We start from the raw sequence: 19,829 nt of genomic DNA, 5'->3' as shown, positions 1-19,829 counted from the left end.
CATTGTGGAAGAGGCGTCCCTGCTCCGAAGAGCTTACAATCTAATTTGTAGAGAGAACGTACAGGGACAGTAGGAGGGCACTCTGGTAAGTGCGTCTGCAGGGGGTCCAAGCTTTATGTATCGTGTATAGTATTAGCCACGGTGCTACTCATATGCTTCTTTAAGCAAGTGTATCTTGAGGTGGATCTTAATAGTGGATAGTGAGGGTGCTAGTCGGGTATTGAGGGGAAGGGCATTCCAGAGGTGTGGGGCAGTCAGTGAGAGGTTAAAGGCGGGAGGGGGTAGAGAAAAGACATCCTTAAGCAGAACGCAAGAGTCGGAATGGTGCATAGCAAGAAATAAGGGCTGAGATGTAAGGAGGAGTAGAAGAGAGTAAAGCTTTAAAAGTGAGGAGGAGAATTGAGTGCGAGATGCGGGATTTGACAGGAAGCCAGGAGAGTGATTTCAGCAGGAGAAACGCTGAGACAGATTTAGGAAAGAGTAGAGTGATTCTGGCAGCAGCGTTAAGGATAGATTGTAAGGGAAACAGATGAGAGGCAGGAAGGCCAGATAGCAGGAGGTTACAGTAATCGAGACAGGAGAGAATGAGGGCCTGAGTCAAAGTTTCAGCAGTCGAGTAACAGCAACGCATTAGCAATGTTTTTGTAAAATTCCCCAAAAGCTTTTCAAAATTATGGATAAAAATGTCAGCTCTCGGTAAGGGATCCTGCTCTTTTGACAGTATTTTTTTTACCAACTTTCCCCAAAACTCTGAATACCCAAAGTGGGGTGGGTGTATGGGGTGGGGTGTGTGTGGCTTCACAGAATTAGCCAGACAGTAAAGGGAGATAATATGCAACGTTTCAGGTGCCTTTTAACAGGAAGGTAAGCAGGATTTGGGGAGTCCCTGAAGTACAGAGTTTATAATCAAAATGGGATACTTACAGAATACAATAGAAGCAAGCTACGTATAGAGCATCTTTGAGGAGGCAACTAAGTGTTTCTGGACTGCAAGGAGTAGCAACAGGCCTAAACTAAGCAAATGCTTCACAGAGGAGGTGAGATTTGATTGACTTGTAGATGGGGAGGGAGGTGGTGGATTGGCAAATGTTATTGGGAGAGAGCTCCAGAGGTTGGAAGCCAAAAGTGATAAAAGTTTTATAAGTGTGCTCTAGAGTCAGCCTCTAGCAGAGAGCATGTGATGAAAGGGGTATAGTGGGAGACTAGAGCTGAGATGTACTGTAAAAGGGGATTGAATAATGTACTGTAGATACTTGAAGTAGAATCTTCTAGTTAATGCAGAGTTTGATGTGGTGCCATTGGATTGATTTCAGGAGGAGAAGAATAGGGACAGACCTAAAAAAAACAGAGAAAACTGTAGCGGCAGCATTTTGGATAGATTGTAGCATGTGGAGTTGGGAGGCATGAAGGCCAGAGAGAAGGATTCAATATTCAAGTCGTGAGATGAGGTCATGCATGAGAGTTTTAGCTATAGAGCAACAGAGAAAAGGATGGGTTTTTGCAATTGGCAAGATGTACAGTATGACTTGGGACTGAATGTCAGGAGTAAGTTTAAGGGTAGAAAGATATAGTTGTGTTTAATCTTCACGCAGGTGATATTTGAAACCAAAGGAGTTTATAAAGTTGTCTGTACAAAGGTCTTGCCTATTTCTAGTTCTAAACCATACATGTTAGTTGATGTTAAAGCTGCTCTATTTCTATCAGAAACTCACAAGCCCTTTATCCCCTGTACCCTTTATCTGTCCATGAAATGTCTGTGAAGTGACTGTATAACCCTGTTCTTTTATTGTAACCATGTATTTTTTATAACTCTGTGCCCAGGACATACTTGAAAACGAGAGGTATCTCTCAATGTATTACTTCCTGGTAAAACATTTTAATAAATAAATAAATAAAATACAGGATTGATTAAGATCTCTTCACGTAAACATCCACTAAACTTCATCACTGGAGAGCTTCAGTTTTTATTTATTTTGTAGGCCAATAAGCTTTCGAAAAGACCAATGTCTACATAGCTAATTTAAACTATTTTTATTTTCATAACTAAATGGAAATGGAGGATGAATGGCTTGTCATCAGAACTTACATCCTGTTATTATCATGCTTGACATGCTATGATATTTTAGAGTTTGGTACAGCTACTTCCTACTACTACGGCACTTATAACTGACCTTCCTTACTCATGTTTTGTTTGAAGGGCAGAATCACTCACCCACTCCCTCTCTTTCTCCAGAAGCTGTTCTTATTCAATAGTTTATTCTAAAAATGAACAGGTGGCACAGTTAATAGGGCAAAGCACCACACATAATATCCACACCTCTGCTCTGCCTGCACAAATTATTTTTGGGGTGCAAATCCTATATTTATTTTCGAGTTACTGTACTGGTGGATAAAGCAATCATTTGAGGAACATTCTCAGGTATCAAAACGTTGCTTATTGCCAGACGTTGTACACTGACAAATTTGCGCAAGTGTAAAAAGGACGTACTTTAATGTCTAGAATTGCCCTTATTTTATTTATTGGGTCATCCACTGCTAGAATTTCTATTACACTTTGTTGGGGAATCTGTGTGATACAGTCTGGGTCACTGATATCAGGAACATGTGTAACCACAAAAAAATGGTACTGTGAATGACACTAATGTGGTCTGTACCATTGGTCTCAATATATGACAAGATGTCCAATGGCATTATATACAGGCTATTTGATTAAATGGTAATTGAATGCAAAGTATATCACTGAACATTTTACAATATGTATGGTGATTCATAAACAGTAATATCTGTATGAAAAATGTACATCTCTTCCTTCTGTAAAACCCTTTAAGAAGTGAGGATGGTAACTATTCAACACTACATGGCAATCTGTTTAACTGCAGCTAAATGATTATTGTTCTCAGGACATATTTGAAAGTGAGTCATCTTTCCTCAAACTATAGTGTGTATATATGTATGTAATGTGTGCTCATTTGCATGTCATTTCCCAGAATCCCTTGCTGCAGTGGAAGTGCTGTGTGCTGGGTGATAATGGTGAAAGGCGGGGTTGCAGACCTGCCTAAGACATGCAAATGAGCATACAGTTGTATTTCCATTATATATATATATATATATATATATATATATATATATATATATATATATATATATATATATATCCACACACTATAGTTTGAGGAAAGATGACTCACTTTCAAATATGTTCTGAGAACAAGTGTGTGTGTGTGTGTATATGTTACTATGGAACTGATCCCTTGCATGTATAGATTGTTAGACACAATATACATTGACTTAATTGTCAAATCATGTAAAACATCTTTGCTATGCTGATTTACACTTTCTATTTTAAGACTGCATAAAATGTATTTTCCTCAGCTTCTGTTAGAACTAGAAAATGTCTTGGGTCCTCCAGCAGCCTGTCAGATTGGAGATTAGTCATTAATCAATAGAGCAGAAGATTCTTCTGGGAATCGTTCTTCAGAGAGGAAGAATTGCCACAGGGGGCCCAGAGAGAGATGGTTATGCCATTTTTACTCTAATTACAGGAATAAATTCAGACATAAGCAGATATTGCTGCAGAGATATTTTTATGATCTTCGAAAACACTGCTTTGTGACAAGCACATACTCTAAATTGTGACAGAAAAAGGAAGAACATTTTTTTTTTTTTTTTTTTAAAGGGTCAGAAAGCAACAGACCAACATATTACAAAATAAGATGAGGAGGCATTATTTGGATGGCAAACACAAAGAAAATAAATAATGAAAAATATATATTGTAGAAACACATCAACAAAGTTCTTTCTATAAAGGCAAATGTATAACGTGAGCTATTGGTATTGCTGTCCATATTCCTGTTAAGTCGTGATAAAGCTATTGGTGAATACCAGCTCACTGTTTTAATGATTGGATAGAGGATCTTGTGGTTGTGTGATAAGTTTCCCATTACACACATGGTTAGGTGCTCTGAACTTTTCCACTTTTCCACTATTCCACTTGGTTTGGTTGTGCAGGATTCCTGTCAGAAGTAGTCTTCCAGCAGAAGCTATTTCCATTCAGTGATGGCAAATGCATTGGAGAGAGTGGGTGAATAGCAGGTTTCTAACTAGTCATGGGTGCAATGGCCATATTTACAGTTACTAAGCAGTGCTAATTCAAGACCCTTTACAGACAATTCAATTGAATGGACCATAAGGTGTTTTATGTCACCATTAGGTGTCTTATAGCTTAGCACCACTTAGTAAATATGCCCCCCCACAAGGGCCGGATTCTATAATTTCACACCCACAAAAGGCCATATGTACTCAAATGTGCTAAGTGAAAGCACTGCAAGGTGTCTCTTGCTGCCAGAATGTGTTTTGACTTGGCAATGCTTAGAAAAATAAAACGCATGCAGATTATAATGGTTAGTAAGAGTTTAAGATGTTTGCTACATAGCGAGTAAGCCGCTTCCAAAATTAAAGTGTTATAAAGATTCAAAATGAAAAGCCGGTTTATTCTAGGAAAAACTGTGCGACTAAAACACTTATTATATGATAAAGTACCTAACATACAATTCCTAGATATGCAGAGAACAAGACAGCTAAGCTACAGAACGCATGAGACTTATTTGAGTAAAACCAGTAAGTCTTTGAACTTGGAATTCTTGTTGATCCTACAATCTTTATTTTTAATACACATATTTACCAAGTCTATAGGACATTATTCTGTGATATATATTTGCAGGAAACACGGTGAATGACATCAAATTGTAATGTAGCATTACTACCTTACAGCATACAGGATAAAAACATATACTGTACTGTTTGGTGTTCTGGAGAAGATACTGTAGCTACGCAAACACTTTGATGCACAAGTAATATGCTTCCGAATTGCACACAAGTTGACTAAATTAAAATTAACATTGACTGCTACTTTACTCTATCAATTCCATTTGCCAGGCATATTTATTTATCATGTAACTCAGGGGTAGCCTACTCCAGTCCTCAAGGGTCACCAAAAGGTCAGGTTTTACAGATATCCCTGCCTCAGCACAGGTGGCTCAGTCAAAGACCGAGCCACCTGTGCTGAAACTAGGATATCCTCCAAACCGTACTGGTTGGTGGCCCTTGAGGACTGGAGTTGGCCACCCCTGATGTAACTGATTGCAACACCTGCTTGTGAAAAACTGCACCTACCGTAAGCGGACGGCTACCACAATTCCAGCACAATCCTGTTCTAGGTTTTAGATACCCTTTTTTAAATGGGATGTGAGTGCACTTAAATAAAACAAGAAAGTAAGTTAAATAAGAAAACAAAGATAATGAAGTGAAAGAATATTAACAATGCTTAATATAGAAATATGTATGTATCTGTCTTTAACTGTTCCGGGTCATTTTCTGATTAGATTGAGAGGCTGCTGTTTGAAGAGACAGTAAAGACTCTAAATGTATATTACATGGAAGCTGAGAAGATTGGTGGCAGTTCTTACCTTGAGGGCTGCTTGGCCTGTGCCACAGCCTACTTCATCTTCCTTTGCATGGAAACACATTATGAGAAGGTAAGTAATGTTGATGGTGAAGGCATAAGACTCACCTACTGTATAACTAAGACCATAACAAAATAATGAGATTTAACAGAACAAAGCCAACAGGAATCCTGTTTAGTAACACAGGTATGAAGGAGGTTAATGAGTGTAGGGTTAAGACTTTGGAAACTATAACAGAGTATACAAACATTTACTTAAGTTCTAGAAGCTTAGCATGTTCACAGATTAGCATACTGTAGTTCCTATGTTGATACAAAGCAATGTTCCTAGGCTTGGACATAGTATTCCATTTTATTTAGATACATGCTCAACGCTTCATTGTATTGAAAAGAGGAAGCTGTTGCTGGGAAATTGGTCATATTTTGACTCCTTATTCAAGGACAGTAGGCCAGTATAAAATAGGATTTGAATTTGCAGAGTCATCAAGTCTCAGTACAACATTACAGCTTTGAACTCCGTCCAAAATCGACACAACTAAACTTTTCAGAGCGGTATGGAATCACACGGCAGGCTTGGTATTTCACATTATTATCTGTCTATTTCTTGGTGAGCAGATTTAATCCTTTCTTTAAATGCTTGGGAAAGGTTGTTTCAACATGCAGCCCCTCTGCAGGCTGCGCTTTGGAGGAATAATTACCCACTCTTTATATCACACTGCCGATCTGGGCCCTTTTCCAAATCAAACTCGACCTTTTGTGAGCTGGAAATTAATTTCCCAGCAGATCCTGTTCCCACTCCAGCCTTGGTTGATACTGAGAAAGGATTCACTGTCAGGGGTGCTCAACACCAGTCCTCAAGCCGCCCCAATAGGTCAGATTTTCAGCATGTCCCTGCTTCAGTACAGGTAGCTCAGTCTTTGAGCCACCTGTGCTGAAGCTGGGAACCTGAAAAATAGGACCGGTTGGAGGGGGGAAGGGTGTTGCTTGAGGACTGGAGTTGAGCGCCCCTGTACTATGTGACAGGCTATCTACAGTGTGTGTGTGTGTGTTTTGTGGGTGTAAAGTAGGTCAGCAGAGTGTTTTATTAGTGTGTGTGACTTCTGTTGGTGTGTGTTTTGTGGGTGTAGAGGGGGCAGCAGAGTTGTGTTGGTGTGTTTCTGCTGTATATGTTTTGTTGGTGTAGAGGGGGGCTGCAGTGTGTGTTTTGTGTGTGGAGGAGAGGTGCAGAGTGGTGTGTGTGTGTGTGTGTGTGTGTGTGTGTGTTTACATGGGGACTGCAGTGGGTGTAGAGGGGGCTGCTGGTGTGTGTTTTATGGATATAGAGGGGGCAGCAGTCTGTTTTGTTGGTGTGTGTCTGCAGTGTGTTTTGTGAGTGTAGAGGGTGGAGGAGGGCTGCAGTGTCTTTTGTGGGTGTAGAGGAGGGGGCTGCACAGTGTGTAGGGGGGACTGCAGAGTTTGTGTATATAGAGGGGGGTTGCAGTGTGTGTGTGTGTGTGTGTGTGTGTGTGTGTGTGTGTGTGTGTGTGTGTGTGTGTGTGTGTGTGTGTTAGTAATATTCTAGGAATGTCAAATGTCTTTAAGAAGCATCACACGGGTACGGAAATACTTAATTGAGGCAGTTTGTGCTCATTTCAAGTTGCATCAATTTCTGATGATGATTTGACCATTATTACTTAACACAGCTGTGTAAAATAAATGATACAGATGAGGAAAATGTGAGTCATAAATATACTGTAGCTTTAACTGGAAATAAATGTGAATGCATTTCTCTGCTTCATCGTTGGTTCTTGGCAAGTTAATCCTATAGAATTAGGGGAAATCAAATGTGTATTTCTTATGTTACAATTGCCCTCAAATGACAATTTGTAACTGCTAAAACGACTGATTAATATGTCAGTACTGTGAAGATTGCTAATTGCAATACAGCATTGACTACATTTATAATAGCAGAGCTGTCCAAGAAGATCTTGTAACTGACACCAACAGAAATGTATAATATATATATTATTTTTTAAATATCAAAACATGAAATCTTGGTCTGTAAGGTCCTATCCCCTTGTATGCTAAGGTAAACTACTTTTCCTGCTCCTTGAGATGGGAAAAATGTTGTGTGTGTTTTTTTTAATTGGCCCAGTGTGTCCCCTCCCCACTTCCTGTGGTGCTTAAGCCCGATCGTAGGGCTCCCGTACACCCCATTAATCTATGAGTTGTCCGTCAATTTATGTTTAATTTTCCCATTTAACCTCACAAACACAAATGAACTGAAAATGTTGTTATAGTGTTACTTTAACAAATTCTTTGCTTTAATGCTGCAGGTGTTAAAGAAGATATCGAAATACATTCAAGAGCAGAATGAGAAGATCTATGCTCCACGAGGTTTATTAATTACGGATCCTGTCGAGCGCGGGATGAGGGTTGTATCCTTTTCATAAAAAATATTAACTTTTAAAACGCTTTGTGATTTAAAAAAATAAATAATATATATATATATATATATATATGTCAGGTATGGAGATTAGCACTCACGGTTTTGTTGCAGGAGGCAGATGCTTGTCCCATAGAGAGTATGTAGACATATGGAGACCAGGGGATCCTGATAGCCAAAAAGAGACAGCACACTGCAGGTATGGTATCAAAAAAGTGTATTCAGTAACACAAGGCCGCCAACGTTTCGGTCCTCCCAATGGGACCTTCCTCAGGGCACTGCCCTGAGGAAGGTCCCGTTGGGAGGACCGAAACGTTGGCGGCCTTGTGTTACTGAATACACTTTTTTGATACCATACCTGCAGTGTGCTGTCTCTTTTTGGCTATCAGGATCCCCTGGTCTCCATATGTCTATATATATATATATATATATATATATATATATATATATATAGTGTGTATATATATACAGTGTTCGACAAACCTATACATTTGCACGCCCCGGGCGAGTGGATTTAACATCGTGGCGAGCTCCTATTGGCCCAAGCAGCACACGTGTGGTACTAGGTGGTGAGTAGATTTTTTGGTGATTTGTCGACCACTGTATATATATATATTGTTATGGTGGGTAAAAAAAAGTGACAAAAACCCTCCACAGCAAAGCATATAGCAAATGGAAATATTCCTGTATGCTCATTTGCATGTCTTAAACAGGTCTGCAACCCCACCTTTCACCATTATCACCCAGCACCCAGCACTTCCACTGCAGCAAGGGATTCTGGGAAATGACATGCAAATGGGCACACAGTGTCACCATTTGCTTCAAAACCATTGAGAAAGTCGCCCTGGAGCGACGAAACGCGTAAGGGAGCGCTGTTACGCTGCACGCAGTGACATCACATCAGGACGTCGCCGCGCATGCGCACGAATACACTATCGAGTGCGGGACATTTTTGCGACTGCCAGCCACAGCACATCAGTTTCTACTGGACTTTTGTGACGACATCATATGCCCTGGGGTTCATCCACATGCTGCTGTCTGCCTACACCACTGATTGTCATTCAGGTTGTGGATTCCGGATGCAGAACTACCAGCTAGGCGGTGATTATATTCACAATCGCTTGTTTTAATCTATCCTTGTGAGTGCAATTCTTTCCCCCTCCCCCCTCCCCTTCCTTGCATTATTAAATGTACTTTTTTACGCAATGGGGCGTGCGCTCTCTCTTCTTTCCTTCCTCTAGATGCTAACTGGATGTGGTTCATCCCTTTGAGAGCTGCCGAAGATCCCCATACTTCTACCTATCATCACATTCATCATTTACCATCTGATGGACTTTTTTCTGAAGGACTGGGTCCTATAAACTTTATTTTTATATATATAATATATATATATATAGAACAAGATACAAACAGCACAAATTTTAATAATATGTTAGCGTAGTAGAAAATATATAAACCACCTTATAGCCAAATCAGTCAATATAAAAGAGGTATAAACAATCTACTAACCCAACAAACTGCAGCCAAATTAGGTCTGCAGCTCCACAATTGCTGCCTGGAATGTATAGAGAAGAATGACCTAGGCGCAAAAATGCAGGGGAAGAGAAAAAGAAAGGAACATCATAGGGCAGTATATCTAAAAATCCAGATAATATAATGGTAAGATATGCACTTACACTAGTGGAGCAAATAATAGCCTTTAATCCACTTAGGGACTCACGAACTCAGCTCCTGAAGCTTGTCCTTTTTCTGTAACTGGCCTCTGGGTCTTTGGAATGGTTGTCCACATGAAGCAGCAACAGCAATCGCGATGTATCTTGCTTGATTGCTTCTGCCTCTGTGGTATCCCCTGATGAAATCATCTAAGTGTGAAGAAACGCGTATGGAGTTGCAGTGTGAGCAAGTGATAGCCATCACACCCTACCTATCCATACTCGGGACTTTGCTATAGACTCTGTATATGCCGCCACGCGCTGCCGACCTACCCTAAGGTCATACCATAATTCCACATATCCGGAGCTGCTGGTGGATTCGGTTTGCTTCCGGGTGATATCTGGAGGAGTTGCGCAATCTCTGAGGCCCCTGCTGGACGGTGGCTCAGAGGTGCCGAAACTACACGTGGGAGTGAGGCGTGCAAGCGGAGCGGTGATGTCCGGCGTCTGGTGAATGAGTATTACTCATTACATGCTTATATATTTTTGTCGTTTGTGAGTTTAAATTTGTTGGACTTTTTTACTGGGATTATTAAAATTGTGTTTTTTTTCATATCGCACTAGGATTGGGCGCTTTCTTCTCGTTTTTGTAGATTCATCTGGAGGTCGTTGGTTCCATATAGAAAGCTGCCAGTATCCTGATTAGTGGGCCATTTATACAAAGTTTTGTATTCTACAGGACTATTTTTTATGTTTTTTTAAGACGGTATTTTTATTTTTTATATTTTTCATTTTTATTTTTGTCCTCATTTTTCATTCACCTTTGTAATATTGAGTCATTTAACTCATACTGTTTACTACAATTAGTTATTGTGTTTAATTTAGATTTATATACTTTTTGTTTATATATTTGCAAGTATCTTTACAGCTTCACATCACATTGATTAAACATCATAGTCACCCTATTTAGGGGCTTTAAACGGTTTGTGCTATATTCCTGCAGCAAAGACAAAACTTAGGGGGCACAGTCTTTTTTCTTTTTGTGTATAAATATACACCATCACTGACCTCTAGGTGCTGGAATAGGGCAGCCATGGGACTTTCCAACACAGAGAATTAATCTCCCTAGAGAAGGGAAGAGAGAGAGACGGCTTTCCCTCAGAAACAGGGGAGAGAGACTGCTGTCCCAGAGAAGGGGAATAGAAGAGTTCTCCCCAGCTGTAGGAGCTGGCACAGCCCCTCTAGGCTGACTGGACAGTGGTCACGGAGCCTGCTGGGAATCCCAGGAAGAAGAAAGATGGATGAGAGACCATGCTGAAGTGGGGATATCCTATCCTCAACATTGAATTTACAGAGGAGAGATTCTCTGAGCTATCGTGGGGCCGAGCTCCCCTAGCAAGGAAGGATGCGAGACCATGCAGAAGCGGGGACGTCTGCTCCAAAGGAGTAACAGATAAGCGAACCCCTTTCGTGCTGTGTTCAGAGACTTTATATGTGTTCAGCTATAATAGTACCTGTTTGGGGTGGTAACCAGCTTAGCTGTCCATGCAGGAAGTAAGGGTTGAAGCTGAACGGGTAGTTAGTCTCCTAAAAGGAGTAGGAGTTTATTTTATGATTTCATTTTGACTTAAAGGGACGGTGGGCCTATTAGTATATTATTTATCCCTGTAAATAAACCCCACATAGAGAAATACTGCATTTCCTACCTTAATCTGGGACTAAAAGATGCTACAACGTGGTGTGGGCATCACAATTGGTGGAGTTTAATGCGGGCAGTCCAAGTAAAGTCTTTCCCACAGTGAATTACTAGTTGTGCTTACAGGATACACAGGGAAAGATATGAAGAATTGAGGAAATAGCGCCTCCAAGAGATCAAGGTGAATAATACGCCTGGAAGGAAAAATGGCGGACATAATGTGTTTTCTGTGTAATATGCCTGGCCACACGAAGCAGTGCCCTTTGCGGAAGGAGCGTCCCTGTGTGGCTCCGCAAAAGGAACTGCAGATGTATTTATGGTTTAAAGACCATGGTCACACCAAACGCTGCCCCTTCAGGCCATATGATGATGGTTATGATGAGAAAATGTGTGCCCAGTACTGCTACCTTAAAGCAGAAGTTGCAGCAATGGACATAGGCACAGACACAGAATACTGCTATGTTACAGCAGAGCCAAGCACAAAGTGTTGTTGCTGCCTTAAAGCAAAGTTTGCAACAGATGACGGTGTCCGTACACCAGACCCGAGATGAGCTACAGCCCAGAGTGCTTGGTGCAATCGTCACAGGAATGACTACTAGCCTTGGGATGACAAAGGTTACTGCTACCGCATTATACAGAAAGCCGAACGAATCAGAGAAAGCTGATTGGAATCTGTACTAATAGATGCCCCAGAAAGACAGTTCAAAACTTCATCACAGAGTTAGAAGTTTCTCAGCAAGAGGCTCGCGTGCTCAAAGCAGAGCTTGGTAAGGTAAAGAAATAGATACACAGCCTCAGCACAGAGGTCTGTGAATTGAAGGATGCTGAGGAAGAGATCCTGATTTGTTTAGAGATGGTAAAAAGAGAAAATACAAGTATGAGACACAAAAATTCAGACTTTACTGAAAAGGTCAATGAAGGAAATAAGAAGCTTCACCAAGCAGAAAAAGTGAAGAAGCAATTGATCCAGGAAAAGTTAGAAGTGCGGGAAGCACTGCAGAATGCAGAGAGGGTGCTGTAAAAAGAACGTGTTCCTGCAGCAGAGTGCACGAGCAGCACATCTACTGCAGAGCCAAGTGCAAGGTTTTGCGCACTTGTCTGCAGGAGGCCAAGGAGAAACAGGCGGATGCTAAGGAGATGCGACGAGTGCTACAGTAAGAAAGGGACCAGGCTGCTAACCAAGTACAAGTGCTACAGGAACGGCTGAGTACCCAGTATGTCCCCACAAAGCAGCATGAGGAGCTGGAGGCCACACTGAGCATCACCAGAACATCGCTGGAGGCAGAGCTTTGATGCTCGGTGACTCTGTATGAGAGGGAGTGGAAGAAGGTCCAGAAACTGGAGCAAGAGATGGAGAAGCAGAGAGGCTGCTCCATCCCCATGAGTCTGTACGCCAAGGAGAAAGAGGCCTGGAAAACAGAAGCAGCGGGCGATCCTAGCAACAAAAACTGCAGAGCTCCAAAATATGAAGGAGGCGCTGATGCAAACCCAGAGCTGGTTTGCTGACAAAGAAGCTGGTGCACGGGAATTATGCAAGGGCCGCTTCACAGTATAATGTTTCGCTCGGGAGGGGAATATGTGATACCATCTCTGTCCTCTAGGTGCTGGAATAGGGTAGCTATGGGACTTTCCAACACACAGAGTTAATCTCTCTAGAGAAGGGGAGAGAGAGATTGTTTTCCCTCAGAGAAGGGGGAAGAGAGACTGCTGTCCCAGAGAAGGGGACAGAGAAGAGTTCTCCCCAGCTATGGAAGCTGGCACAGTCCCCTACGCTCACAGGACGGTGGTCGTGGAGCCTGCTGGGACTGCCTTGGTTGTTAATCCCAGGAAGAAGGAAGGTCAAGAGACCGTGCTGTAGCGGGTATGTCCTATCCTTAACATTGGACTTACAGAGGAGAGATTCCCTGAGCTCTTGTGGGGCCGAGTTCCCCTAGGATGGAAGGATGCGAGACCGTGCTTAAGTGGGGACATCTGCTCCAAAGGTGTAACAGATAAGTGAAACCCTTTCTTGCTGTGTTCAGAGACTTTATATGTGTTCAGCTATAATAGTACCTGTTTTGGGGTGGTAACCAGCTTAGCTGTCCATACAGGTAATAAGGGTTGAAGCCGAACATGTAGTTGGTCTCCTAAAAGGAGTAGGAGTTTATTTTATGATTTCATTTTATCTTAAAGGGATGGTGGGCCTGCGTATATTTATCCCTGTAAATAACCCCCACATAGAGAAATACTACTTTTCCTGCCTTAATCTGGGACTAAAAGATGCTACAACATGGTGTGGGCATCACAATATATTATATAAAATCACTGTACGTTGTATGTTCTGTGATATTTGGTATTGTGTTTGAAGTGTACATAAAAAAAAACAAAAAAAAAGAGGGTTGAAAAGTTCTGTACACTATAATTTTACCTACAATTAGAGATGGGCACATTTTTGTGGGCGGAACGGCTGGTTCCTTTGGTTTGCAGATTTCCGTGAATCAATCTGAAAAAGTTTGATTTCATCTTTCGTCTCCAACGGTGAAGATACACAGGATAATATCTGTGATTTTATCAGTTTTAATCATTGTCATCATTTTCATTATTGTATTTTAAGTCAAGTTGTTAAGTTACCTTTTTATAGTATCCTTCCAATTCATGGTGATTCCACTTTAATTAATTTTTTTGCAAGTAAGTACTTCCTCGTCTGTTTATGTACTATATATTTGTTTGCCTACTAATTTTTCACCTCAATGTGAAGATAAGTGGCTTTACTTTTACCATTACTAGTGAGTTAAGTTGACAGGTGGTATTAATCCTGAGCAAATTCAGCTTCCATGAGACATGCACATACACAAGTGGTATTTTTATTTACTGTACGGCAAAGGGTTGTGTCTCACTTTTTTTTATTTTATTTTTTAACCCACCATAACTATCTTTAATGTCTGGTTATACCCACTCACCAGCATCACGTTGCATAGTCGACAACCAGCCTCGCACTGATGAGACCCAAAAGGTGGAAACGGCTGTCCGTGAGTAGGTTCATTGGCTATGCACTTCTGCGCTGAAAATCTGTGTGATACGGCAGGCATAAGCTTATAGGGGACCATGTTAAAAAGGATGAAAAGTGACACACTGCTCATTTTCATGTAATTACCCAGAATCCCTGGCTGCAGTGGAAGCCCTGTTTGCTAAGCGATAGTGGGGAAATACAGGGTTGCAGACTTGCCTGAGACATGCAAATACACCACAAGTGCCATTTTTATTTACTGTACATAAGTAATATATTTTATAACACTGTATTTATTACACATATTTTGATCATCTTTAATATACTTTTCAAATGTTTCCATTAATATGGTATTGTGCACTTTTCCAGTTTGAATATGATGTATTCGCAAACATTAAGAGGGCAGTTTTCTTCTAGGAACGAAGACCACCATTGATAATGTCGCTTTGAGACATTTATTCAGTTCTCCCCAGCGAGGAGTATTTGCAGCTTCTTTTCTAAGTTTGAATATATATTCAAACTGTACAAACAAACACAGTACTTGGAAAAATCCTCACATATACATATTTACATTAAGTGGGAGCTAACCACGCAGGCACGATGGATGCATGAATACCTCTGATGTAATGTTGTAAATCCCATTAGAATTGAACATTTTTGTTACCACTTTTATTTCCCTTGATCAGTTTTACCCAAGATTGAAATTTCCATTTATGAGGACCGCCGCAGCAGTGGCAGCAGCAGCAGTGGGAGTTCCAGTAGCACCAGCAGTGGTGGAGGAGGTGCGGTGGCCAGTCGTGCTCGATGACTGGCAGAGAGTCCCTGTGGGGACCTGTACTGCCGAGATGATGGCCTTTCTGAGATCCGAAGACTGAGATATCAGAGCACGAGGTTTTGATACTAGGCTACGACGCCTTTTCATAGTGGGACATGATAGGGGATATTTATGGGGGTAAAAGGCTGCCACTGACTTATACTGAGCCATACACAGAATTCAGCCATCAGTAAGGGTAAATCTAGAAATGTAACACTGGGGAATGATGCACTAATGGCTACCAAGAAATAAGTGACATTTATAAAGTATGAACAGATATAAAACTTCCATAAGGATCATGTTTTTCTCTTCATCATATTTAGCAAATAATTTTGTAACAGATTAACATTCTCTGTGCTCCAGGAACTGTCAAACATACTTTATTAAATGGATATCAGTGACTTTCAGCAACAACAAAAATATTAAGAACTTCCAACTGACTCTATTTGTACTGGTTTCCAAGTTTTGAAGAAGACCTAAGTGGTAATCCAATCTTTTTTCTTCCATTCCTTGCCTGTACAATAACCCCTCACACTCTGGGCTGCACAAACATTGTCCACATGGCAGATACAGTACCTGGAAGGCAGGTTTCTCAAACATCTGTGAAGCGTCATGGAATTTCATGTCATACTGTAATTGCCAATGGAAATTCTACCGAATATGGTTTGAGCATCACTGTGGGGGTTAGTGTGTTTGTGACCATAAATATTGACATTGATGCTTTGCAATCTAGATTTTTAGTGCATGTGTCAAACACCATTCCAAAAAGTTTATGGACTACAACTATTGAGCAGCAATACCCCTTACATGTTTGTATGTTACCCACCCACACCCGCCATTATTTTACAGGATGGGAACCCCAGGTGGCCAGAGCTGAACTGTAATTTTCAATTCTGACTACCCCACGGTTCACAAGATACTTACCAGTGAAGTTATTGGGTTTAAATATCCCTCCGTGGGAAACAAATTTGCTGCCAAGTCTCAGGCCAATAATCATTGGTTGTAGCTTTCTATTGCAGGGCCATTTAAATCCTCGTTGAAAAACAAAAAGTAATATTAGTAACTTCACCGGTAAGTACCTTGGGAGCCATGTGATCTTGGAAATTGGAACAGCTCTGTAGGATCCACTCGGCTCCAGTCCTGTAAAGGAAAAGGGGGTTTAGTTAGAGTTGGCCGCTTTAAGTTCTATACCCGTTCTTAGATTGATATAATGTACAGAAATTATCCTTTGAGATTTATTTGTGATGGTAAAACAAGGCAGCCTCCCAACAAGTTACATTTATTGAGCACATTTTATTTTATGTAATATAACCACATTGAACCTCATCATATCTTTTGCCTTAATTTCATAGGTAATAATAATAATTTTAAAACTGTAGCCTCTGAACTTTGAATCGTTTAAACACGGGGTACAGGGAGAATGACGACAAAGTGTTGAGTTTCAAAGTGTATGCCGTGTTCTAATGTCTTCCCATTTTCAGGACTGGAACCTATCATTCTCTTTTTGCATCTTATATTATTTATAGGTTTATTCCCAAAAGTGAAGCAAGCCATTTGTTCCCTATTCATTTTCAGCATAATGCAGGTCTTTTTGGAATTGTACAGAGCAATTTGCAGGTGCATGTTAACGCTATAGCTGTTATTACAGTTTTCTGATTGTCTCCCTGCTACAAAACTCACTTAATAGTGGTTTCATATTTATACCGAAAATGTTACTGCAAACTATTTTTTCTCCTTCACTATTGCACCAGTGAATTTTTGATAGATCTGTGGTGTCTGAAATTAAGCCACTTCCGCCGAAGGTCAAGATTATTGTAGTGATACCCTGAACCCCAATTTTCTCTTACCAAGGCCATAATGAAATAACATGAGAGAAATTGATTATATATACACATGTTGTCCACTTAACAAAATATTATGATGGTCAGTGCCTTCTAATCCAAAAGGATATGTTAATGTTTTAATGCAGTCACAAGTATTAAATGAAGTAGCCTCAGCCTTAAGATACATAGGAGGTGAGTTTATAAACGCTTCCATTTGCAAAACTCTTGCGAAAACCACTCTGAAAAATAACAAAATGTTTCTTTTTCTTTTTGTACTAGTTTTGCCATGAGCTTGCAGCTATGAGCAGGGTCATAGCCAAGACATTCCCAGTAGCTGGGCACCTAGCAAAACCAGTGGGACCAGGTAGAAGCCTAAACATATGAAAAGCTCTCTCCTCCCTACCACCCCCCCCCCCCCTCCCCCAGGGAGGCAAAGGAGGAGTCAGTGTATTTTAGTGCTAAATATTCCAGGGCTTGGTGGTGATTTGGCATATACAAGCTGCCAAGCCTGGGAAAGTGGCACCTCAAATTTTATTCAGGCTCTGTGCCCTTAGTGATGGTGATGCTAGGAAGACCAGGCATGGTCTGGTCAGGTCCCACTCCAGCTGTGCCACTGGCTGGGAGATTTGGATAATCCAAACTAACAGATGCCAGGGGCTGCTTTTACATAAAATGTGAATATGGATTGAGGTTGCCCCAGAACAATGTAGACAAAAGAAATATAATTTTAATGAAAAACTGATTAAATATTTAGCCATATTTCACAGATTTTGATAATAGAAATTGTTTATTACCCTATTCCCTATGCTAAAAAGCCATCTTCGCCTTCCTCCTGTAGACTGGAGCTGCTTTCAACTGGCCCATATTTAATATACTGTGAAAGTATTGCATTCAGTCTTCTCAAGCAAGCGGCCACTTACTCTGGTTATGGGGCAGCTTGGATCATATTTTTGAAATGTAGTGTATTTGTTTCAAAGGAAAAATCAAAACTGAAGTAGGTAAGTTTATTTATTTTTTTATTTACTCATTAACCCTTTGAGTGTCCCAGATCTGGCACTTCAGGGGCCCAAAAACGTAGTAACTGCATCCTACAAAGGTGACTCATTTTGCATGGGGAGATAACGTATATGCAGGATTTGATCTACACCGAGGAGTAACGGAAGGGGCAGGACTCTTCCCCTCTCGATCATCGGTGCTGGAACAATGATGTGATGGCTTTGGCAGGCACTCAAAGGGTTAAAACAGACACTCAGTTTGAAATGTGGTAATATGAAGGGTATACAGTAATTAAATGTTTACCACAGATTTGCACCAGAAAAACTGACATTATTTGACATGAGTTTAACTCATATCCACACTGTATGTAAAAGTAACCGCTGTTGTTTAACTGAGGGTTGCGCAAACTGTGGGGCACGTGGTGGTTACAGAGGCCTCACGTGGTGGTTAAATGCCAGGCGATCGCGTGAGGCCACTGCAACTTACCTTACCTCGTCTTCGGCAACGCAGTGTAATTTGACACCGGAGACAAGGTGAGGGGGGGGGAGTGCAGACAGGGGGGCGCAGGGGGGAAAGTTTTTGCACCCCTGATTTAACTAATTAGCATGGTTTTAACATCAGGTTAAATTAGTACTGTTTCAAATAGCATGGCTCACATACAGAAACACCTGTCATACCGAAAGGTGGCGCTACTCTCATCCGGACCCTAAAATATTGGTTTTCCTGGGTGGGGGGGAGATGGGAGGCCTTCTTATTATTATTATTATTTTTTTTTTAATGCACTTTACGTTGCGTATATACCCCTCCAATGAATATATATATATATATATATATATATATATATTCACTAAATTAAATATACTTTGTATATCCAAATTAACATCTATTTCAGGTTTGATGGGAGTAACGTCACTTTTAGGTATGACCTAAATTTAATTCCATGTGTTTATCTGAATGCCTTTTAGTGGATATGGGATGTTATGGGGCAAAATTTTGTTTTACGAAAGTAATGTATGTTTTCAGTTTTGGCAATAATATCAATATTTATGATATGATCATTGATAAATGGCTCGGTGAGTTTAGTGTCTTGTAACAACTTTCTGGTGATTTTTTTTCATTGAACTAAATATAACATTCTAGCATATTTTTCCTGCACAGAGAATGAGGGTCATTTACAATCGCTATCAAGTGGTTCAAATTCAACAACCACTTTTTAGTTGCATTCAAATGCACAAAAGTGTGATTCATGCAGATTTGGAGATACTCCCCCAACACAAAGAATCAAAACAATGTATTACAACTATGGGGAGAGTTTGCGCTTGTTAAGATAGATGATTGTACTACTTTTTACCGCCAGCTGTTAGGCGGCCTACAAAGTATGTTTTCCGGTTTCCAAAACTTATCACTGGGATACATTTAAACAAATTATCGTCAGATGCCGTTTAATTACAGTGTTGGTACATGACCACCAAAATGTTACATAATGTGTCACTTCAGAGATGCCCTTTCCTTGATACTTTAGCACCCTAAAAAAAAATACATCCTATATCTTCAATACAAAGCTGTCTGTACAGTATGTGTACTGCAATTTTCAAAAATCAAGTGTAAATATGAATGATGAATGTTGCTCTAACTGTACATCTTACCTCACATGTTGCTATTCGTGGAAAAGTTGCAAGTTCAAAAATGTTCTTCAGTTTATGAAATTGATGTAGTTATTCAGACCTTGAACAGATGACCAAGGGGTTTTCTTGAGACTTCCAAATCGACTTCTAACCACAGAGAACGCTCAACTTGTGATGATGCCAATGACCGTATCCCAAAGCATTCCTGATCTTCCAATAATCAGCACGTTGGACACGCAAAATCTCAAATTCTCAGAGATTCAACTTTTGATGGGAAATGAACTTGCATTGTGCAGGAAAAGTAATACGTACCCATGTAAGCCTTTTATAGGCATGGTTTTATTTTATCTC

At 40.6% G+C, this 19,829-nt stretch overlaps 1 protein-coding gene across 1 annotated transcript in view; it reads left to right on the top strand.

Moving 5' to 3' along the window:
* Nucleotides 1–18,391, top strand: part of GOLGA7B (golgin A7 family member B) — a 30,132-nt gene extending 11,741 nt beyond the window's left edge. Inside the window, exons 3-5 of the mRNA XM_075612351.1 lie at nt 5,382–5,534; nt 7,777–7,878; nt 14,918–18,391. Of these exons, the coding sequence (XP_075468466.1) occupies nt 5,382–5,534; nt 7,777–7,878; nt 14,918–15,028 (366 nt within the window). The 3' untranslated portion in view covers nt 15,029–18,391. The remainder of the gene's footprint in view (nt 1–5,381; nt 5,535–7,776; nt 7,879–14,917) is intronic.
* The last annotated feature ends 1,438 nt before the right edge of the window (nt 18,392–19,829 follow it).

Source organism: Ascaphus truei, chromosome 8 (assembly GCF_040206685.1).
Source record: "Ascaphus truei isolate aAscTru1 chromosome 8, aAscTru1.hap1, whole genome shotgun sequence".
Taxonomy (NCBI): domain Eukaryota; kingdom Metazoa; phylum Chordata; class Amphibia; order Anura; family Ascaphidae; genus Ascaphus; species Ascaphus truei.
Note: the sequence above shows the minus strand (reverse complement) of the source record. Positions and strands in the feature narration are given on the sequence as shown.